The following is a 23,016-nucleotide window of genomic DNA, read 5'->3' as shown; positions in this document are numbered from 1 at the left end:
GTAAAAAGTCAGTCATGTTACATGAGAATTCGACAAAACTCTGGCACGATTTGAAAAACGTGTCAGTGTAGGAAACTGCTCGAGGAAGCAGTATCGACGTGGGGTTGCGCCAATCGACTGGCTAGTTATTAAACATCGTGTAAGTGGGTTATTTCCTAAAGACAATTCCTTCAATGGCTCTCCCCGAGTCTGTTTGAATTGGGAGACTGATGGGCTCATATTCCTCCCTTAAGATACATAGAGGGTGAGATGGGTACCGTTCAAAGCGGCCACGATCTTGGCCACCAAGTGTTACACATCGAATTGCGACATCAATACCATATTATCCCATCGTTGCAGACAAGGGAAACCTATTCATTTATAAACAGCGCATGATTCGTATGTTTGCAAAAGCAGTGTCACAACTTACACGACATCGAGTCTACGGCAGCCGGAGAAAATGTTAGAAAAGCCTGTTGAAATTCATGCAACCATCTTGTTTGTGATGAAACGTCAGCTGCTTCTTCCGTCGGTAAATGTAACAGGCTACTGCGGGGATTTAATATATTTGTAAGACGTAGCGTAACCGCCATGGCAAGCAACTTCTTTGTATGCCGCCTCATATCAGCAATGGCGAAGGGATACCTGCGCGCGGTGTTACACACGAAGCAGTACCTTATGTTGAATGTAGCCAACGCCACCAAAGAACAAAGAACTAAGAGTGTATGCGAAGGGAAAGGGAAAGGGAGGGTCGAAGTCGAATGATGTGTATGAGGAGATCAATTCCCAGATTCCAGCGACTCGTTATTCAACGTTTTTCTTTTAGCTTATAAACTCAAATGATTCAATCTAGAGTGTGCAGAAACTTACCTATGAATGATATGGTAATTACAGGTGCGAAGCTATTGAAAGGAGTCAATGATGTGTACAAACCTTTAAGGCTCACTGCGAAATCACCATACCTCTAAGGCTAAGCTAGTAAATCCATGGAGCTACCATCATCTCACAAGCTGTGACGAGTGCGATCAATTTCCACGAAGTCGATGACCCTAGTCTCCCAAACACCCTCATAGAATTTCTTCTTTAGTGGCCTGCACTAAATCCGTGCTGATTCGGATGACGATAACGAGAACGCCTGCAAGATTGTGTCTGAGAGAGGTTTGGACCACAACATCATATTAATACAACATTAATCTGAAGGAAGACTACGTCTGCTTTTGGTGCCTCCGGACAGAATGCGAGAATATACACATAGATGATGTGGCAAAATAATTGGGAAAAAAAACCGGTTCGGTTATCTAGCGGTTACTGCGAGTTCGAAAACTAATTAGTTATATCTAGACTAAAGACCAACTGCCACGCTCATATTAATCGGCGTTTCGTGCTAACCGGTCTTGTATGGCATGGTGGGGTTTCCTTGCCGCGGGGTAGCTTGGAGGCGAGCCAAAATATCATGCATGATGCACCTCAGCAAGGCCTTTTAAGCAGCGGCGTCTCGCAGCTTTAGCCGTGGAGGATTTCCTTCCCACACATCAGATTGCATCCATTTCCATCCGGTCAAACTGGTATGCCATGAATCCCGAGCCAAGCCTGAAAGTGATCATAGTTGGCGCAGGCATCGGCGGCCTGACCTGCGCCATTGGATGCCGAAGAGAGGGTTTTGAGGTGGTGGTTCTCGAGAGAGCCAGCAGGATCATAGCAGTAGGTCCACCAGTGACGCTCGCATTATTCCATTGCCTCGCGATCCACGAATACAAACCCCCTAACCGTCATGTTATAGATGGGCGCGGGCATTCAGGTGCCGCCCAACGGCACAAAAGTGGCGCGACAGCTCGGGTTTCTGGACAAGCTACACCGGGTGGCAGACATAGTCGACGCGGTGGAACTCCGCCAGTTCGAGGACGGTAAGAGGCTATGCGAGCTCACCGAAGCACAGTGTCGAAGGAATTACGGCGATCCTTGGATGGTGGCGCATAGGGCCGATTTCCACAACGTGTTGTGGCAGACGTGCCAAGAGCTGGGGGTGAGCCTCAACTTGAGCATGGAGGTAGAGAGCATCGACTTTGAGAATGATACTGTGTACATGGAGGATGGAGATGAGATTAGCGGTGATCTCATCATCGGCGCCGATGGTAAGGCTGCTTGAATGATGCGTGATGAAAAGAACGACGCCTGACATGAGCAGGACCCCTGTCTGTATGCCGCGATCAATTCCTTGGGAAGGCTTCGCCTCTGATCGAGACGGGCGACGCGGCATATAGAGCAGTGCTCCCAATTGAGCACCTCAGGGCCCTGAATGACCCTCAAATCAACGATCTCTGCACGCACAACAAGATCTTGACGTGGCTGGGACCAGGTCAACACACTATATTTTACCCCGTCAGAGGCGGACGAGAGATCAATCTCATCTTGATCCGGCAAAAATACAAGGAGCCCGAGCACTCGTATATTGAGGGCGACGTGGGAGAGATGAGAGACTTTTACAACGGATGGGATGAGACGTGAGTATCTTACGTATCTTGTTACTGCAAAATGACGTGATGTGGCCAGTTAAGATGGGCTAGGAACTAAGCTGCCGAGGCTTGGTCCGGGTTACTGGGGTACTGACACTGTACAGACTGCAGAAGATCGTATCTTTGGCACCCCGAGTTCAAAAGTGGATGATCCGCACACCGCCCAAGGTAGATCTAAAAAGCAAAGTATGAACGTTCAGTCCCCTTTCAATGCCTCTCTACGGCATACGAAACTCACAGATATCAAGCATCATTTTGTTCTCCTCGGCGACGCTTTTCACTCGAACCTCCCCTACCAAGCACAAGGCGCAGCCATGGCTATGGAGGACGGCGCCTTCCTCGCCAAGCTACTCGGCTTAGCGAAAGAACACGTACAAGGCAAATCTGCGAGAGAGAAAGAAACTGTTTCGGGACACTCTCAGAAAGACATGAGAGATGAGTCCGTAAGGGAAAGCGAGCTCAAGAAGCTGGTCCCCGCCGTGCTTCAAGCGTACGGAGTGTCCAGAGGGACCCGAGCATCTGACGCACTACGCGGCGAGGGTAGCACGGAGCCTCTTCGAAAATGGTTCCATGTGCCCAAAGGACTCGAGCAAGAGGCCCGAGATGCCGAGTTGGCAGGTTATGACTTCGATGACGAGTCGTCGCACAAAGCATGGCGATTGCATTGCGATTCGGTACTTGGGTATGACGCACTTCACGAAGCTACTCAGGTGGCCAAGACCGACTTGAAAATCGGATGAGGTATGCTGATGCATCTACATTCATCGCATTCTCGACAGACAATGCGCTACGTTCTATATACAAGCTTATCGACTTTTGACGGTGGTCAAGTGCCATAGGCGGACCAATCGACCAACAATTAAACTTCATGTAATCTAAGAAGCAAAGCCCATTTACTCACAGAGCCAAAGTACTTTTCCAGATCTCCACGTAAATGCTTAATGATAACTGCCATGAAATCGTGAACTCATAACGTCTCAGGCATCTCTCGTATACTCCGACTTTTGGCGCCAGACGTGGCCGTATCTCATAATAAGCGCCGGGATGGGCGCCAGGCAAATGCTCAAGACCCCAAGCATCGTAAATCCCCAACCGTATCCGAACCTCTCCATCATAGGCCCGCTGGTCAGAGGAAGGAAGGTGCCGGCGAGACATCGCGTCACGATGACACCGGTCATTGCGGAGGCTGAGTAAAGGCCAGTAGCGTCGACAACGTATGACGAGATCGGCAAGGACGCCATGAGCATGGTGAAGCCGAGCATTGCTACCGATAGCAGGAGGTAGCCCACGGGGAGGTGTAGCTCTGCAATCCAGCCATATGCGATGAGGGACAGGGGCAGGGTGAAAGCGCCGATGATGGCCAGCGGGAGACGGTACTCGGGGCGTCCTACCGCGTCGTTGCCGCGGAGCACCACGTATATCCTGTCCAGACTGAAGTTGCTAACTAGGACACTGATGAAGGACCCGATGCCTGGATTGTGTTAGTGATAAATTCGCTTCGTCGCCGGACGAGCTACGCATGACACGTGAACCGGGAACTTACTGAATGCCATGAATGAAAGGCCGGTGAGCGCGGGGGAGAAGCCGTAGACGTCCTGGAGAATGATGGGCAGGCTGACGGACATGACGTAAAAGTATGCAAAGGTGATGCAGCCGAAGAAGGAGAGGCCCATCAGGACGCCGGACTGGAAGAGCACCTGGAAGGGCCGCTTGACCGACTCCCAGAGCTTCAGTAGACCCCTGTGGTCGTCGACGCCGGCCGGGTGCAGGGACGGGCCGTGCTCATCGGCGTGGCGGGCGGCGCGGCGGCGCAGGATGGTCATCTTGTAGGTCTCGCGGAAGCAGGTGAGGAAGAGCAGCTCGCAGAGGGCGGCGAGGGCAGCACTCATCCACAGGACCTGACGCCAGCCGAGGGTCTGGGCGATGGCACCGCTGATCATGGGGCCGACGGCGCCGCCGAGGAGGGGCGCGACCATGACCAAGCTCATGGCGGAGCCGCGGCGGTCCGGGGCGAATATGTCGCCGATGATGGCGGGGCTCAGGACATTGGAGGCGACGGCGAGGCCGGTGAGGCAGCGGGCGGCGATGAGGAGCGGGGTGCTGGTGCTGAGGGCGGCGAGGACGGTGGCGGTGATGAAGAGGATGTTGGCGGCGTTCATGACGGGGTAGCGGCCGTAGATCTCGGACAGGGGCGCGATGAGAAGGGGGCCGGCGGCCTCGCCCAGCTCCCAGATAGTGACGAGCAGGGCGGCCGCGGGGGAATTGATTCCGCCCTCATTCTGGTCCAGGTCCGCTATGATGTGTGCGGCGACGGGCACCACAGAGATGCAGGTAAAGGTGCTGCGAGAGCAATGGTCAGCCTGGAGGGTTGCTCTTCACGAAACGGTGGCAGAAAGAAGACGAGGAGCGTACACAGTGAAGGCCGTGAGGGCCAGCAGACCGACAATAGTCCACTTGAAGGGCGTCGGCCACTCTCTGGGGTTCTCAGGGTCGCCGTTGGGGTCAAAGTCGAGCAAATGCTTCGACAGGTCCTGCTCGCAGAGAGGGTCCTCTACGAGCAACGGCTGGTCCTCTGCCACGGTCGCCATGGTCATGTCTTGTCCAGGCGGGGAAGTTTCTGGTTCTGCCAGGCGCAAAAAGGAACACGCAGAATTATGCTTGAAGAGGACCCGATCATCAGCATGCAAGCGTCTGTTGCGTGCTCGCCCCACGTCAGGGACTAAAAGAAAGAAAAAAAATCATGGGTGGCAATAAGCGGGCCGGCGTTGGCAGTCCCACATGCATGTCAGCCACTATACTAAATGATTCATTCACAGACTACGGAGTATAGAGTATGTATGTGTACGTGTAGCCAGGCAAATGTCATTAGTGTAGTACAAATGCTCCTTTACCATGTTGCAAGATATCAGGCGAATCAGGTACCTCGTCACACCGCGGTATCGTTGACTTCCGCCTTGCATTGTTGACATATAACAACCGGAGCCGAATTGTGATAGGTTACTGTAGTATGTACCCATTCAGGATCTGTTCGGTCGTTGATTGGCTGTGGAATCCGAGCATCCACACCGGGTTCTGTCGGCACCTCATCGTTCGTAGCGCGCTGGATCATTAGGACTAAAACCGTATAAGTCACCAATCCAAGCACGTCTGGATTCTCTTGGAGTAGCTATCGGGCCCTAGAATTATTGCCGAGGAGTGAATGCAAAAACTTTGAATAACTAGATCTCGGCTACTGCGCACGCATACCTACTCGGCCGGCATACACGCTGTCTCCTCAGCGCAAAGACAAACGGACAGTCTAGCCAACACCTCCCCAGGTCCTTCTTATTTTTCATACATAAAATCCCAACATAGGCTGAAGAGTAATAGAAATAAATTGCTGGTCAATTTGTAAATATAACTGAATAGAGTAACGTACGTTCAAATAATACATCCTTAATGATTGAGGTCATTGTGAACCTGTGTAGCTGGAACGGCATATGTAGTAGTGGTTCTAGTATTCCGTAAAGGTAATGACTGATCAAATGGGGTCATCGCCCTGTGATGGACTTCGATGTTTGCTGACTTAATATTTACAGCCGATCCTCACTGCGTACCTCATCACATCATATCTCAGTAATCCAACAGATGACTGCTTATAGCCTCTGCTATAAAGCATATAGTATAGGTGCAAATAAGGTCAGCAATCAGAAGTCGATATGAATGTCATGAGAAGAGACGTTTACCATATTTTTGAAGCCCAGTACCTCCCTTGATCGGCACCACAGGTTCAATCTTGCGGGCGTGAGACACTTTCCAAACTAAGGCCGCCACATAGTGGTCGCAACTGGGTTGGAGGCACCCTGAATCTGCAAGCTAGTCACACCAGCTGAAAGTTTATGGGCCCAACAGTGAGAGCTGCCTCCTTAGGTATAGTAGGCTTCCGGATCTGACAGGCTAAATGGGCCGGGTATACCGACATGTGAACAAACAATGCAGCGTGGCGAAAATACGCGGCGAGAGAGTAGAATGTGACAGCAAAGCAGTAAATAGCGACGAGCAAGAAAGTGGGGGCGAAACGGCACAGACAAAAAATAAGTATTAGTGAGCAGAAAATGTGTTGGTTGGTTCTCCTCGTGAGTATAACAGGAGGAGATCGTCTGACATACCGAGCGGCCAATGCTTATTGCGAAGGACCTTTTACTTGTTCTGGCTGTGCTGAATAAGATAACGCCATGCGACAGGAGACTAGCACCGCTCTTGGGCTTGATTTGATGCTGGCGGTTGAGGGGCCGGTAACGACTAAGGAGTTGTCTTGATAGGTCGTAGAATACAGGCTTCTAGACGCGCTTGGTTGCTCTCATGACGTGGGTGTTAGCAATCTTGATGCTACAGTCCCCCAGAATGCAAGCTTGGGTTGAGTAAGTTGCAGGGGGCGGCAGGCGTCGTTTGATGTACTTAATGAAGAAAACCTTACGTGGGATGACCTGGGGTTATCCGAGTTTTTTATCCTGTTGGAAAACAAAAAAAGGCTTCAACAGTGTTATGTAGTGATGTGAAATCAACTTCATTGACGCCCCCCCCCCCAACCCCCCCTCCTTCACAAGAACTATCCTCTCACGTGGGCGTTCCGCTTTTGGGGGAGTTTGGGCTTCCTATCGCACTCCTTGTTGCCCCGTTGACAGTTCGTAGCTTGCTTTCAGCATATCTTAACATTATATTCCTGAAGAACTACTACAGCTATCGTAAAAAGAGGACGTTCTGAGAGGAAGCTAACGACCTTTCGCCACAATACAGATCAATCTATTATGGATTTCATCTTCGCCCGACGTGATTTGCACTTCTTACACCGCCCCGTCAACCTGTGTCGACATGAAACTTCGATGGTGTCCTTGTCGTTCCCCTTTTCTTGATCATCAGCGGTCTCTATATAAGTTTCAAAATTACTTTCGGAGTCACTTGGCGAAACGTGTTGATGGAACTGGAAACAGTTATCCGGCCTATTGCGAATGACGAAATCCGAATCGTCCTGTGTGTTGGATGCTGGTGTATCAATATCTGCTAATATGTGAAAATGTTAGCCCAGGATTGAAATGAAGATCGCCCGGACCTTTACCTCCAGTGGCCTCAGAAGACTCGGTCATAGATGGTGCTGTTCGACATGCTTCAACACGTCTCAGCGTTTCAATCATAGTCTTCAATCTAATACCATATTTCTCTTGGACTGCAAATGACCTTGACTGTCAGGTTGTGTTCACATACCTATCGTCCTCGCCAAGAACGGGTTTCTCAGACTCTTCTGAAGCCTGCTCAACTTCAAATATGGTCTTCAGTTTTGACAAAAGACATTCTTCAACTGCGTACAGGCCGAAATTCGAGATGAATCCTTGCAGAGCGTCCTATGCAAATCGCCACAGTTAACGCAGCTGCAAAACACGGTCTAGGTCATTCGGAAAACAAATAACATACCTCATAATAAGCCGTCGTGTAATCAGAGGCGAGCTCACAGGCTTGGCGATGTAAGTTGCTCTCGATGTCGCAGGCTGTTAGTAGTTCGTCCCAATCTTCCGAGCGGTTCGCCTTGAAGAACCCGATTTTTTGTTTGCCCCCGGTCAATCTTTGGGCTTCGGTTTTAGCCTTCCGCCGGGAATCCTGGAGGCTCCATACGCGCTGGATAACGGTACGATTATATATGAGTGGATGTGCGTAGCGATAAGGGCGCATCAACTCATCGACCTTTTGGCGGAAGTCTTTGATGACGGTCTCCAGCGCCGTCTCCACATCACCGGAGGCTCCCTCGATGTTTTTCGTCCATCCAATGTAGCCAAGAATTTCCCCGACACATTTTCGAACACTGTATGTGATGTCCGTTGTAGTCGCCTGCACTATCTGTTCCCATGGCCGGCATCGAGACATAAGTAGCTCGGAAACGATGGTTGGACTCAGCATCCCAGGCAATCCACTGTTCCAGCTTGATTTCACCATGCTCTCGGTTTCGCTGGAACCATATGGTTCTGTGGATCCTTCTGATATATAGGATCTCTGCTGTTGCATCCTTTGGTCAAAAAGTGCAAGATGCCGTTGGATATTTGATAGTAGCCTGTTGTCAAAAGAATACGTGTCTAACTTGGTAATATTATTAAAAAAGGGACTTGAGTAGTCGCCACTCACGGCAGCCGTTATCAATAAAGAGAACTCTTTACTAATCGTGCTTGACGTAAGAAATTGCTTAGGTGATTCATTTTGCAATGGGCTGGGGCCTTGAAATTCTTTGTTAGACGGTCCTCGCCATGTCGCCTCCAGATTCTGACGTATGTCAGGTAGGTGAGCGAGAAATCTGTCGAGTAGCATATCCTCGAGATATAGGCAGAAAGCTTCTGCACTGAGTACAGGTTCTCTCAACGTATGCCAGAGCGCTTGTAGTGTGCCATCGTCGTCGATATCCGTGCTATATTTGAGTATGCGCCTGCCAAGGAAAAGTTTGCATCTTCGTCGCCTGATAATCTCATGCTCATCAACACTCAATTCACCCAAAACTGGATAACCCATCAACGCAACAGCCAAAGTGCAGTTTCCATCAGGATCAAGCTTCTCAGCAAGGTCCATTCCAGATTGGCTATTAGGGTCGAATGGTGCGAAATCGGTGGCAAGTATAATGTTCTGAGGACTGTGATAAGATGTGACTGCATCTTGTTCCTCAGATAAGTCGGTCGTCCAGGAGGGCAAATCTATTACCCGTATATTGCGCTGACCGGGGCCGTAGATCTCGATATTGATGGTGATTTTTGAAGCACTCCATCTTGATTCGTGGTTGGTCATATGCCGTCTCTGTTCGGCGCTTATTACTCTCAGGATTCTCTTCAAACCTTCGGTGGTGTAGCACTCTTGTATATTTCCAAGATCGTATCTGCACTGCTTCGACATTGCTTCTTTCTCAGGCGGTGGGTGGATACTGGCTTTGATCCTACTTTTGGAGGCGGGATGAAAACCAAAGTGGATAGGCAGTCGGTTGCTAGCGTAGTCGTTTGGAAACGTTAGACCGGAAATAACTTCTAGAACGACAGACTTGCTCTCTGGCGAGCCGCAAAGAACGAAGCTGGGGACGACATTGGAGTCCCCAAGAGTCAGCGAGCACAGCTCTCCGAGGGCGGCAAGCGCTTCCTCGCGATCTTGGATTCGGCTATTCATCCTGTGAATGGGACCAAAGTGGCTGTTAAAGGATCTTCTTCTCGAAAATAGACGCTGTTGAAAGTGCGGATGCTCTGATTGAATACCCATGAGCCTCTTATATGAATAGTGTCTACCTTGCTCACCTCACATATGGTGTTTGATATTGATTGTGGAGCATTGATTCTTTTGTGAAGGCAGCAAATCAGCATCAACGTATCGCCCCTGGAAGTAATTTTCGACCTCCAACGAATCAATTTGCGTGATGTTGACAAGTCAATGTAACCATCAAGTGTTCATGCGCTTCTTCCTGGTGGTCATTCAAAACTATCACCATTTCGGCCTATGATCGGCAACATGCGAAGTTACATAAAGTTTGATATTTAAAGTTTAATACCGAGATCTTCGAATGAAAGTAACAAACCCCGCATTATTCATGATCGGGACACAACCTGCATACCACGAATAAAAATTAAGTAATATTACATGTCCTATCTCAAATGTCTAACTAAGATCCAGCTATTGAACCTTAGTGCTGAGGGAATGATTAGTAGCTGTCATGTCGTATGACTGTTAGTTCAGAAAATGAGGAGTGTTATTCCAATTCGAGTGACACGCTCGTAAGATTCCATAGCAAAGCCTGGCATTATTGAAATTACAGAGCGAACTCCTCCAGTAGCGGGAGATCCCAGTCCATGTTCAAACGGAAAATGGGATGATAATAAGATCGGTACACGTCAGATCTTGTCTCAGAGGTTTCTGCTAGGTCAAAAATCATCCATGACGTATTATATAAACCCGCAACGCAGCCTAGCTTCAAAGTCAGCCGTGTGGATGGATAGCATTCTTATCTATCAACATGAAAGTATTGACCAGAGAGCAAAGCCGTGCAGAGTCACTACTAAATTCGCAAAGTACCGACTTATTGGAGCAATAAGACTGCTTGTCCTGTTTATTCGTACTGAATAAAGTGTGCAATTCTCCTATTTACGTTCTTCTGTTTCATCGCCGCCTAGTCTTCAGAGAACTACCTGCCAAGTTAGCGGCACTAACGCTTGGTCCGCACATGTATGCAAATGATATGAGGCTGTTTAGATTGCAACTGGGTAATTGTGTTGGGTGCATCCGTACATTATTCAGCCTATTTGAGCGCATCGTCTGACCTTTGAACATATGGGTGGTTGGGGCGTTGATATCTCACAGCACAAAACCCTGACGTTGCAATATGCACGTAATTGGTTCTTAATATCATCCTAGTCTCTGCTTGTGATTCTGGAACGTTTTGTGTAGGGATGTCATCCAAAATTTTCAGGGGGTGTACCCCATCGTGGATGATAAAACCGGAGCTACCAGCCCTACGCCATGGACACGTTTGCCCCCAATCGAATCAGGGGCTAAGCACGGTGCTTTAGAACCCGAAGTCTTGCCTGCCGAAGGAGCCATATGAGAATGTAAACTATGGAAGACTCAGATCATGATGGGTATCTTGTTGAAATTGATATCGTAATGCCTGGGCCGATTCCATCGTACAATAGAAGTTTACTCTGTCTCCTGCTTACTATGCTCGTTATATGAACTATCAGAAATGGCTATCGTGCGTTTTCCTTTTCAGATGTAAAAGTGACTACACTTTTCCATTGCTTTTACGCCACAGAGTTCCCGCCTCCTGCAAATAAGACCCATAAAGCTTGATGGCGTTGATGCTTGCAACATTGTCAGTCATACCAAGTAAAGATCTGTCGCAAAAACGACGCCGTTAATTACGGGCAGTAATTAACGCCTAATATGTCCTGTGACAAGGTCTAAGCTCGAGGCAAGCTGTTCACTTACTAGTTAATCTTGTCTAATTTCTCGTTTGTACTATGGTGCCCATCTGTAGGCCGGCCAACAGGGAGCAGCAGCACGTTTTTCTTCAGAATCCTCTTGAAATCAAGGGCGATGGGGATACTGCGGGAACATTAGATGTGAGGTCATGTTACGGCTTACAACTCCCCGGGTCTTGGCTTACCTGCCACCCTCACACGTCATAGCCGGATCGACACCCCAGACATTCTTTGTTGCTTTGATAGCGGCTTGGTAGTTCCAATGACTAGCATCCTCAAAGAACCAATCGTTAGGGTAAGCTTCAATCTCTATGTCATTCTTGCTTCCGAGTCCATCGAAACGTTCTTGGATGTACTTCCGTACGATCTGATCGATTTCGTCCGCCTTCATGAAGGGCACAGTCCGAATGCTAAACTTGCCCACCAACTTGGCGGGAATTGAGGTGACAGCCCCAGCGCCAGGCAAAGCGTTCTCGATCCGATGCAGACTCAGGGACGGCTTCTTCCATCTATTAAACATAAATGTAAATTCAGTGAAAACTGTAGGCGGAACATGAAAAAGACTTACCGAGCAATGAGTGCGTCAGCCTGGTTGTCGTAAAGGCTCCTTCCACCAGTTCCACCGTACAAGGACTCTTCGGATATGTTCAGCTTCTGGTAACTCTGGTATTCCTTCTCCGTGACGTGTTGAACGTTATCATAGATCCCAGGTATCAAAATCTTCCCATTCGAGTCCACCAACGACGACATGATGTTCACCATGTCAACCATTGGCTCGGAAATCTGACCCCCAAAGCCGCCGCTGTGTGCATCCTGCTTCGCGCCCGTGATCGTTACAAGATAGAAAATGATGCCCCTCAAGCCCTGAGGGATGCTAATCTGCTCGTTGCTGACCCAAACAACATCGGCGATGCAGACTACATCAATGTCGGAGAAGTACTTATCTGCCTCGTCCTCCAAAGCCTCTCGGAGACCGAAAGACCCGGTTTCCTCCATTCCCTCGAAGCAGAAGACCAAATTGGCCGGCACTTCCAAACCAGCTTTCTGGAAAGCCTCTATCATGTTGATCCACCCAACCAGAGGGCCCTTGTCATCCGAAGTGCCGCGGCCGCAGAGCCTGCCACTTTCCTCGACTGTCATTTTGAATGGCTCGTGTTTCCAACCGTCTTCGAAGGAGGCAGGTTGAACGTCATAATGGCAGTACACGAGGACTGTCGGCTTTTCGGGGTCTTTGCCATACCGTCCTAACACCAAGGGCGGAAGCTCGAGCTCGGCGTTCTGTTGTTTACCCAGACTCTTGAGTCTCACGTCGATCCCGACAGCTCTCATCTTGGCGGCGACCCACTCACTCATCTACGTTGCGGTCAGTACCAGAAACCTTGTAGCCGCTGGCTTTTACTTATGTTTTGGGATTTGATTATGCACCTAGTTCCGTACCTCGAACACGTCCTTTCTCCGGTCTGCGTAGGCAGAGATGGATGGAATTTTGACTGCATCTCCAAGTCCTGTTGCGCATTACCGTATGAGTATTTCGAATTCAGTCTCACACCCGACAAGCTCCATTTAAACTAATTTACACTTGTTTACTTACTATCGATGAAGAGCTTCTCGAGCTCATCAACTCTGAAAGGGGTCAGTATCGAGGCTGTAAAGAAGAAGAAGAAGAAGCACAATACGACTGAACTCACTTCGCATAGAAACCAGCCAGGCCATCGCTGCCGTACTTTGGAATAGTTGAGGCCATTGTTCAATGTCTGTCGACAGGTCCTGGGAATGCAGCTATTCGACTTGGTATCCGTCAAGGAGCTATTTTTGGCGGTTGATAGAAGAGGGGAAGAGGGGAAGTGGACGCATCGTATCCTACCTGGGCTTAGCTACAAAGGGCCCACGTTGTACCGAAATCGGATACTGGATGCAATTGATTGATTGGCAGCGTGGGGGGCAATGTCGTGGTCCACATTCTCTGTAGCGTGCAAGACGTGGTTTGGGAGTTGGGAGGGTAGTCGAGAGCAAACGATCTATCAACAACGAATTTCCAATACAAAGAACGACAAATGATCTGTAAAGTCTCAGGTCAAAAGTCCGACTACACCGATAACGATAACCCAACGAAGAGTCGAAGAGGGGACCCATTAATAATAGCTCAAGGTCAGTTCACAGTGAACCACCAAAGGCCATGCGTCTCAACCATCTACTATAACTTTCAGTTGGCCATTCTCATTGGTTTAGCCGGACTTTTGACCTAGTACCGTAGACTTTCACTTAAATAGGCTGGCGTGCACAGAGCTGAATAACTCCCGAGTCATCAGTCTTGATACTTGCCCTTTTATCAACCTCACTCCCAAGTTTCTTCCCGTGTTATTGGGTCGTCATCCATCGAGGGCTAAGATGTATTGCTATGCTTCTAGCACTCGTGCTGGACTATATGCGGAAAAGGCCGTTCAGTTTATTCATCGTTTGGGTGGGGATTTGTCCGAAAGTTCGGTAGCAGGTAGCCACGGCCCGGCCTCGGGTGTGGAGTAACGAACCAGTCATTACGGGGTTTATATCCTTGACGCAGTCAATACTATCCGCACCGATATCTGTATATGCCTGGCGCTATATGTATTATTTCAACCGGCTGGAAAGATTTGTGGAACCTGTTTAATAGTATAATTCGTTAGTAAACTATGTTAAGGAGTTGATCGTCTTGCTTTGTATGTTAATGCAATTCATGGATGAAAGGAACACACATCCAGCATACCCGTCTGTTAAGGTGAGGCATCATGCAAAGCACTGGATTTGAAATAGTCTCAGACCGCGAAAGCTTTCTTTTGGCTTTCGGGGACTTTTTTTTTGTTGAATCTTCAAGCCTTGCCTTGACTTTCTAAGCTCATATCGCGTTACACTGTCTCACACGTGAAATTGCCCTTTTCTCTGGTGCCTACACGCACTGAGCGTACCACTCGTTCCAAAGCTTGCAGGTGTACGGCAGAACACACTGAGTCGGGCCGTTCCAACCCGCACCACCACACTGCTCAAACTGCTTCGCTAGATTGGTCGCCGTAGGAGCCGGGGAGGAACTGGTGGCGGTCCGGGTCGCGGAGGTAGAGGATGTCACCAAAGTAGTCCCAACAGAAGATGAGGAAGAGCTCACGATGACCGCAGAGCTGCTGCTCGATGGCCCGGCAGTCGCTGTCGGAGAAACAGACGTCGACCCGCCACCAGAGGAAGGAATGACGCCTGAGGCATAGAAGACGCCGCGCCCGTTGGTGCCGATGTATACGAGATTCTCCTCATTGTTGGAACCGGCAATCTTGGCGCTGTCAACGGCTCCAAAACTCTGGGATCCTTGGAGGTCCGTCCAGGATACGCCGAGATCGGCGCTGCCGTAAAGGCGTCTGCCTGCGGGACCGGTGCCGAAGGCGTAGAGGTTCCAGGTGGAGCCGGAGCCCTTGCCGAGGGACACCTGGTGGGTGTTTGTGAGGACCGTGGAGGCTTGGGTAAAGGAGGACCCGTAGTCGGTGCTGTGAAAGATTCCGGCATTGGTGGACATCCAGACGTCGCCGGCTTTGATCGGGTGTGCCTCAATGTGACTGATACTTGTGGCCGACCCGAGGGAGCCTGCGGTGGAGAAGGTCGCCCCGGCGTCGGTAGAGCGGTAGAACCTGGAACCCGAGGCGCCGTAGAAGACGGTGTTGTTGCGCTTGTCGCTAGCGATGACGGCGCCGGCGGGGATGCTGGAGACCACTGCAAGGGAGCCTGCGTTGGCGCTTCTCTGCACGCCGACCGTCGCCGTCGACCACAGAATGACGTCGGCGTCGGCCGAGTAGGCGACGGAACCGCCGTACTGCGCGGCGCCGGCGGCCGGGCTGACCTTCCAAGTCGCGCCGCCGTCGGAGCTGACGGCCAGCTGCGGGGTTCCGACGGTGTTTCCGACGCGGACAACGTTAGCGACCTTATTGCCTGCGTAGTCGACGCTTATGGAAGTTGCCCACATGGGGTCGGTCCAGGTGGTCTGCGGTGCCGTATCAATGTCGCTTCGGGCCTTGTAAGTGAATCCGTTGTTGTCTCCGGTAGCGACGAGAAGCTCCGAGCCACCGGGAGTGCTGGCTAGCTCCTGGATGGCCATCTCTTCGATGCCGTCAGCCAGGGACTGGATGTTGACCTTTGCTCCAGTATCCCAGTTGGTCAGGTCATGGCCGCCGAAGATAGTGAGGCCGGTGCCCCACAGCCAATGGTCGGAGTCGGTAGGGTCAATCTCGAAGGACTCGATCATCCAACCCAAGTCCTTGGTATCGACATCGAGGAAGTTGGTCTTGATCCAAGGGGCCTGCGATGCGTCAGTGTTCAAGTTCTGTTTGATTTCTATTGACTCATCCTCCAAGCTCTTCGTTATCGGGGGCTTTCCTACCTTTGGTGAAGTCTGGACATAGCTGAAGTTCTGGTTACCATCGGTACCCCATGTCCAAAGTTGTTTCCAGGTATTGCCGGAGTCAGTTGATCTGAACAATTTTGCGTCGGGCCACCAGCTGTTCAAAGATGCCACAATCAGGGTACCTGGCTTTTGGAGGTCCACACTCAAGCCACCTGAGTTTCATTAGTACTTCAAGTTGACTCTTCAAGAAAAGCAACGTTTCCAAATGAATCTATGTTGAGGAAACGATGGGCGCAGAAATGTATCAACTCACCAAAGCCGTGGTACAAGTCTGCGCCAGAAACCGGGGTTATGTCTTTCCAGGTGCCAGCAGTGATGTCATATCTCCAGACGGAACCGGAGGTACCGTCGTAAGGCCCGGTTCCGTCAGCGTAGCTTAGATATAGAGCCTTAAGAGGTTGTCAGTCTAGTACCAATAGCAATCGTCCAACGTAGAACACACCTTCTCGGCAGGCTGGATTCTGCCCTTATGAGGGAAGTATCTTCCCGGTTGGCCGGCAACAGCGGACCAAGTAGAGCCGGCATCGTTGGAGACGTAAACGGAAGACGTTGTGTTCTCGGCAACGCCGACGAATATCCTGGACGTGGCACCGCCGACTGCAGCAGAAGTAGGATCGAAGGTGACGAAGTTCAGACCCTGGATGTCGCCGTTGTACTGGTCCCCGACAGGCCCGGGACGGAAAGTACCGACGGCGGTGAAGGGTGAGACCTTGGAGAAGCTTGCCCCTAGAGAGAGTCAAAATCACGTTGTCCTTGCGCAGACTTGATTTACCATACCTCCGTCGGTACTCTTCCAGAGCCCGTTGCCGCTCCGGGCACCGAAATAGACAATATTGGAGTTCTTCGGGTCGACTGCAAGACGCTCGCCGTTTCCTCTCCCGGGCATGTTTCCGCCAACCTAATACAAATGTCACCCAGTCTGTTGGATCTGTGGGGGATACATGATGCATTCTCAATTTCTTACCTTGAAGGGGAGGTCAGCGAAGGACCATGTGGCACCCCGGTCCGAGCTGCGCGCAATCTGCCCATTGTAGGGATCCCTGAGGAAGAATCAGCAAGCAGTTCAGTTCATCCTAAATAGAAAGTGTAGATTTGGTCCCACCAGCTGTTGGTGTATGTTCCCACGGCAATGAACACCTTCTTATCGTCTTGGGGATCAAGCGCGAGCGCATCGACACCCCACCGGCTCCAGTGAGAATCATCAGCGAAGCTGTTCGCGTCGGTGACTGCGGTCCAGGAGTCGTCGGCATTGAGGCGGTAAAGACCGCCAATATCGGTCCTGGCATAGGCAACGCCCTTGGTCGTGGGATGGAACACGATGGACGGGACGAAGCCGCCGCCGCCGCCGGTCTTGACGTTCTTCCAGGTGAAGGCAGCCTGGATTGGGGCCGCAATAGCGGCCAGGAGAAGCTTGGCGTACTTCATCTTGGGTCAGTGACCGCTGTCTTAAGAGACTAGTCGTTACAAGTCCGGCGCGAGAGCGACGTTCAGGCTTCTGTGGCAGGTAGACTAGGTGATAGAAGGGGAACAGGAATAGGTTGACGACAGCAGACCTGTCCAGCATTATAAGTAAACCAGGTAAGCGTCCTGTTTCTTTGGTAGAACTGAGATAGCAAACGGTGCCACCGTGGTGCGAATGAGCAATCGCGTTCAACAGTTGAATCGAGCACGTTATTCTGACTCCGCCCTCCGGAAGCGAGACAGATCGAGGCTGCCTTCTCTAATTTCCATCAATGAACTGGAGTTTGCCACGACAGGTCGGACGATGCCGCGGTCCCAAGCTTGCCGAAGACCCGGATGCACTGCATCCGTTTGCCGCTGAAGGAAGACATACTTCCGCTTGGCGGGCTTGGGGTGAGGGGCAAGGTCAACATGGGGGACGCGGTTCGTTCAGGCGCAGGTCCCAGGAACCGTGGCCAAAGCTAAGCTTTCTTCACCCGCTCCCTCCAATATTCCAATACTGTTATTAACGGGGATGGAAAGTAGATAATATCATTAGGGTCATTACTTTTCGGCTCTCGCGAGGGGTATGTTTAAGGGTCGTGTGCAATTACAGTAAGGGGATTTGGTTCCTTGGATTAAGGTCGAAGAGCCGTCTGGAACCCGTACTCACGGTCCCGTGAGGACAACTTGTTTCCCATATCCCGCGCAAATCTCTGTGTCAGTAATAATAGCATATGGTGCTGCAAGGCGGCCAAGGTCCTTGGCACGGATGAGATGGGTAATAAGGGCAGTTCGATAATTGGGCGCATACCTTGCATTTCTGTCCTTCTATCATTCTTTTCCCCTTCCAAGTTCCAAAGATCATGCCATATCAGGAGGCCGAGAGGAAGGAATTGTACAGGAGAACCGGGAGCCACGTCCGACTTTCCCTGTAAGCTGCATGTGGCCCCAAGATTTGGGTTATTGATTGGGACCCTATTCCCCCATGGGTTCGCGGAGACGTGCGGAACTAGGCTGGAAGCGACACGCGGTGGATGGCTGAATCGGGAATGGGTGAGACGGATCGACGTTGGCTCACTCAAATAGCTAGAGTGCGGGAATGGAAAGCTTGTATTGGCGGATCCTGCCAGCAACACCGCTGTGGGGCTTCGTTGTTTGGTGCAACATCAGCATCACAGAGCCACCCTTCTTCCTTCACATTGAAGATGGCGAAAACCGAGAAAGCTTGGATGATGTGAGAGGGAATCCGGTAACTGTCAATTCCACACACCATATGGTGCCATGGTGCCGGTCCACGTGTCAGGCGGGTCATCATGGGGACTGACTTATACATATAATTGTGTATACACGCACCCTCTTCAGAGTTTCATGCGCATTTCCCAAGGACCTCAAATATCACTCACATTGCTTGGTGTTCATACACATAAGCGTTTATGAGAGAATAAACCCGGCAGTTAGTAGCTTTGAGAAGATAATGGGTCTTGTAGAGATTGTTCGCGAAGTCATCTTGATTCAACTTGTCACATTGTGACAGAAAGCCAGAAGGCCCAGGTCATTAACTCTTTGACTTGACTCCACATCGATACAAAACGTCAGTGACAGACTTCATAGACAGTCTCATGATAAGCATCGCAACGCTCTACTCTACAAATTGTGTCATTAAAACCCCGGAAGGGTCGATAGGTTGTTGCACCAAGTACGTAGACTCAGTGTATATGTGAGTTGGAGTTTACAAGGCCTGTCTACGCATACGTCTCGCCGACGTCGAGAACATTGCCAGCCCCGTCCACCGCAACCTTGGTCTTTTTCGTTGACTCTTTCCTAGGGTTGGGCGCCTCGAAAATAGTCTTGAGCTCCTCCAGGGTCTTGCCGGCGGTCTCGACAAAGAAGAAGTAGATGATCGCGATCTCTACGCAGATCCACACGATGTATACGATGTAGAGCTTGTAGCCTATCTTCTGGATGCCGACGCTGATACCGTAGGTGTTGATGATGATGGCGATGTTCAGAAACAGGAAGGACAAAGCGGAGCCCTTGGCGCGGGTGCGGTTCTCCATGCACTCGACGGCGTAGAGCGTCTGCAGAGGGGTGAAGCCCCAGGAGAAGACGATGCCGAAGAGGTAGATAGAGACGATGACGCCGTAGGAAAGGTTCTGGTTATTCGGGGTTTCGGCGGTGAAGGCGGTCAACATGATGTAGGCGACGAGGGAGCCGGCCAGGCCAGCCAACATCATGAAACGTCGGCCGAGCTTGTCGAGCAGTGTGGCTCCATAGATGGCCGCGATGAGGCAGAATATGGGGTTGATGGCTGTGAGCAGCAGCTGAGTGCTGTCGCTGGTGATGCCTGCCTGCTTGAACATCTCGGGCTGTTGCATGTTAGTCGTGGGTTTCCGTCGCCGCCTTCTAGTTGTGATCCCGGGGGTCCCCGGAATGGGCTGCTGCTTACCATGAAGTAAGAAACGACGTTATTGCCGCTCCATTGACCAAAGAAAGCCATCGCAATCATCATGTAGAGTCTGTAGCGGGCCGCTCTGGTGTGGAACAGTTCCCGCATGTCCCACCAGGGGTTCTCGTCCTTGGTCAGACGGTTGTCCTCGACGATCTCCTGGTACTGGAGCTGCACAACGGGCGAGCTGGCGTCACCGTCGCCGTGGTACTTTGCGAGAATGGCGAGGGCCTCCTCGCCGCGGTCGTGGGAGATGAGCCACCTGGGGGACTCAGGGAAGAACATGATGAAGCACATGACGACGGCGGGCATGCCGGCCTGGACAAGGGTGGGGATACGCCACGCCCAGCTGGTCTCTAGGTGCTCGTTCGTGCCGTATGTGGTCCATCCGGCAAGAATGTTTCCGAGCCACCAGAAGGTGTCTGATGGGCGAACGTCCGTCAGCAAAGAGGACCGAAAAAACGCATGGGCACCTTAAGAGGGGGGGAGGGGGGGGAGGGGGTTCACGTACTGTATGCGCCAGCCATGGTTCCTCTGTACTTAGGATGCGCAAGCTCAACGATGTAAGCGGGACCGGCAGCAGAGGCAAGGGAGGCGCCGAAACCGAGGACGAATCTTCCGCCAATGAATTGGCCGAGCGTGTTGGCGGGCGTCTGGATGGCGGTGCCGATGAGGACGATGAAGCAGCCGACGAAGATACAGAAACGACGGCCGTATCCGTCGGCCAAGGGGGAGCAGAAAGGGAAGCTGACCACCTGACCGACCTGGTAGATCATGAAGACGATACCGGTGGTGGAGCCGGCGCCGTCGAGGCCGAAGGTCTTTTGGTATTGAGGCATCGCGTTTTGACTTCCCATGAGGGAGCTGTCTGTTGTGTGTTAGTTTTCTCCGGTTACGCTCAACACGTATGAGACATGGCAAACTTACCAAAACCGTTCATAGTAGACACGAGGTAGCCAATGGCAAGAATGCAGTAGAGCTTGATCATGTTGGGCGACCAGATGTTCGGCGGTCTCTCGGCCAGGGCAGCGGCGAGGGCGACGGAGGCGGCATTGATCTCCGTCACCTCGCCGGCGGGGGCCTTCTCGTCGAACGGCGTGCCGTCATGTTCGACTTCGGCGTTGGACTTGGACTCTTGAAGGGTGGCCATGATGATTCGGGGGGGTTACGCCGGGCCGCAGCGCAAGATGTCGGGTCAATTGGGAGGGAGGACGGGGGGGGGACGAAAAGACGAAAGAGACGCGCACGAGAGAGACGCGGAAGGGACGATGGAGTCTTTTAAGCAAAAGAAGAGGAACCTGAAGGAAAGCCAGCCCCGGCCAACACGTTCAATCAGCAAGCCAAGGCCCGGCCACCGGCCAACGATGGTCCAACCAAGGGCCCGGAACGAAGTCGACTGCCCACCGCCGTTACATGACATCTCCATCCTCCCACACCCTGTCCCCGGACGATCTAGGATCATATGGTTTGGATGTGCCGTCTCCACATGGGTTCGGATATGGACAATAAAAGGCGATAAACGGGCTGCGTTGCACGGGGAAGACGGTGCCGTGGGCACGTGGGCTGACCTTATTTCTTTTTAGGCGGAGACGCCTCTGTTTGACAGATGGCGCATGACTGACAGAAAAAAGATATTGGATGCACTAATGATTTCATACTAGTGAAGCAAGTACCGGTAAGCAGTTTTTTAGCACGTTGGGAAGAGGTGCCACCCTCTGCATCTCCGCACGGCATCATGTCTGTTATGGGTTGGTTTACCCCATTTCCCCTCAAAAGGCACACCCGCATCCCCCCCAATAAGGAGGAGAGGATCAAGTCGGAACCCTGGCATATATAGGATACAACGTGTGATTGGTGGTGAACGAACCATGTTCGGCTTGACATGCTCAAAAGGGCCACCACCATGGGCACACTGGGGGCGGGGGAGGAATCACGCGAAGAAACTTACGGGTTGGGAAAGTGATGGCATCAGCCAAGACGCGGGTAGAACCGACAATGAAGGTTTGCGGTTGCGTGCCGAACTAGTTCCCCGGACGATGATGCGACGGCCACAAATGTCCGCCAAGCTTGGAATCTTGTTTTCTTGGGAGATGGGATATTTCGGCTGCAACGATCATGGCGATGGACCGAGGGCAGGATGCCGAGGACAGCCAAGGAAAAGGGGGGAAGGGGAAGGGGAAGGGGGAATGAGCAGGCAACAAGGAAAAAATAACCAAAGCAGCTTCTCCAAATTGTAAACTACCTACCTACCGACAGAGAGGGTATACCTACCCTATGTACGATGTACGATGTACCATGTATGTCAAGGATTCTTTCCTCATCATACCCCCAGATGGGGTGGAAAGCCGAGGCCTTCTGTGGGCGCTAGCCTCGACTGGGGAAATAATGGACCCTGGGGTTTTCCTCCCACATAACCCACGATACCCACGCCGGACGGGGGCACCGCACGTGGATACGTGCCGCGGTAGAATGAGCAGGCAATTGGCGGATGCGGTGGAGATATTCTCGGACGGAGCCCGAGCCTGACTCGAGGTCTGTCTGGATCGGAACGCTAGCGAAAGGAAAAAAGAAAAAGAAAAAAGAAAAAGAAGGTGGTGCTGAAAATATCAAAGAAGAAAACGAAGGGAAAGAAAACATAAATAAAAAACTAGAAAATAGGCGACCAAGGTACGTACGTTATTAGGGCGATACCTATCCCGACTACGGATGATCCCGGCCGGTTCTTAGTCAGTGCCTGCTTGGTCGATTATGCAGTATGTGCCCGTTCCCCCTCCCCAAGAATCTGGCAGCAAAAGTCACGTGCGTATCTTGCCGCTTCGGGGTCCTGAGCCACGTGAACTAGATCCTCAGGCCTCAGTCTTTTAACCTCAACTCTGTCGCGTTACATAAGCTAGCCCGAACCCCTCTCGACCAACAATCAATCAGCTGTTACCCCGCTTCCCCAATAGTGTACCATGCCTCACCAGCCACCTACCTTCCCCTTGCAGCTGGTCTCTCGTGATTCCCCCGCACTCCCAGACACTGCACCGTCTCAGGTGACGTTCGTTCTCGGTTCCTGACCTTGGACAGACACATACCTACACACACCCCCAGAGCTCGGGTCCTGGTTCTGAGACAGTCAGACAGACATCGAGTGTGTTTCCCAGAGCTATCGTTTCCTGCCGATCCAAGCTCCAAACTCAAGCTCCAACCTTCATTGTCATCTCCGTCTTCATCTCCATCTCCATCCGCGTTCCTTCTCCTCCATTG

General features: G+C 51.4%; 6 protein-coding genes across 6 annotated transcripts; 1 reads left to right on the top strand and 5 right to left on the bottom strand.

Annotated features, from left to right (window-relative positions):
* Positions 1–1,551: 1,551 nt before the first annotated feature.
* On the top strand, positions 1,552–3,232 carry GLRG_07410 (salicylate hydroxylase; the record flags this gene model as incomplete). Its single annotated transcript, XM_008098095.1, has 5 exons — positions 1,552–1,680; positions 1,760–2,111; positions 2,165–2,480; positions 2,597–2,678; positions 2,741–3,232. The coding sequence occupies 5 exons, from the start codon at positions 1,552–1,554 to the stop codon at positions 3,230–3,232; spliced, it is 1,371 nt and encodes a 456-aa protein (XP_008096286.1).
* Positions 3,233–3,469: 237 nt separating this feature from the next.
* Positions 3,470–5,086, bottom strand: GLRG_07409 (major facilitator superfamily transporter; the record flags this gene model as incomplete). Its single annotated transcript, XM_008098094.1, has 3 exons — positions 3,470–3,963; positions 4,036–4,832; positions 4,905–5,086. 3 exons carry the CDS (start codon positions 5,084–5,086, stop codon positions 3,470–3,472), a joined length of 1,473 nt encoding a protein of 490 aa, XP_008096285.1.
* Positions 5,087–7,598: 2,512 nt separating this feature from the next.
* GLRG_07408 (uncharacterized protein) lies at positions 7,599–8,387 on the bottom strand (the record flags this gene model as incomplete). Its single annotated transcript, XM_008098093.1, has 3 exons — positions 7,599–7,635; positions 7,734–7,870; positions 7,941–8,387. The coding sequence occupies 3 exons, from the start codon at positions 8,385–8,387 to the stop codon at positions 7,599–7,601; spliced, it is 621 nt and encodes a 206-aa protein (XP_008096284.1).
* Positions 8,388–11,262: 2,875 nt separating this feature from the next.
* Positions 11,263–13,205, bottom strand: GLRG_07407 (peptidase family M20/M25/M40; the record flags this gene model as incomplete). The annotated part of the gene is made up of 7 exons (XM_008098092.1): positions 11,263–11,341; positions 11,469–11,585; positions 11,647–11,970; positions 12,030–12,814; positions 12,899–12,966; positions 13,053–13,084; positions 13,150–13,205. The coding sequence occupies 7 exons, from the start codon at positions 13,203–13,205 to the stop codon at positions 11,263–11,265; spliced, it is 1,461 nt and encodes a 486-aa protein (XP_008096283.1).
* A 1,179-nt stretch (positions 13,206–14,384) lies between these two features.
* GLRG_07406 (fungal cellulose binding domain-containing protein) lies at positions 14,385–17,303 on the bottom strand (the record flags this gene model as incomplete). Its single annotated transcript, XM_008098091.1, has 7 exons — positions 14,385–15,773; positions 15,855–16,030; positions 16,132–16,267; positions 16,321–16,604; positions 16,656–16,776; positions 16,843–16,918; positions 16,981–17,303. 7 exons carry the CDS (start codon positions 17,301–17,303, stop codon positions 14,385–14,387), a joined length of 2,505 nt encoding a protein of 834 aa, XP_008096282.1.
* A 1,760-nt stretch (positions 17,304–19,063) lies between these two features.
* On the bottom strand, positions 19,064–20,917 carry GLRG_07405 (uncharacterized protein; the record flags this gene model as incomplete). The annotated part of the gene is made up of 4 exons (XM_008098090.1): positions 19,064–19,687; positions 19,768–20,189; positions 20,279–20,635; positions 20,695–20,917. The coding sequence occupies 4 exons, from the start codon at positions 20,915–20,917 to the stop codon at positions 19,064–19,066; spliced, it is 1,626 nt and encodes a 541-aa protein (XP_008096281.1).
* Between the last annotated feature and the right edge of the window lie 2,099 nt (positions 20,918–23,016).

This window comes from Colletotrichum graminicola (assembly GCF_000149035.1).
Source record: "Colletotrichum graminicola M1.001 genomic scaffold supercont1.31, whole genome shotgun sequence".
NCBI classification, from domain to species: domain Eukaryota; kingdom Fungi; phylum Ascomycota; class Sordariomycetes; order Glomerellales; family Glomerellaceae; genus Colletotrichum; species Colletotrichum graminicola.
Note: the sequence above shows the minus strand (reverse complement) of the source record. Positions and strands in the feature narration are given on the sequence as shown.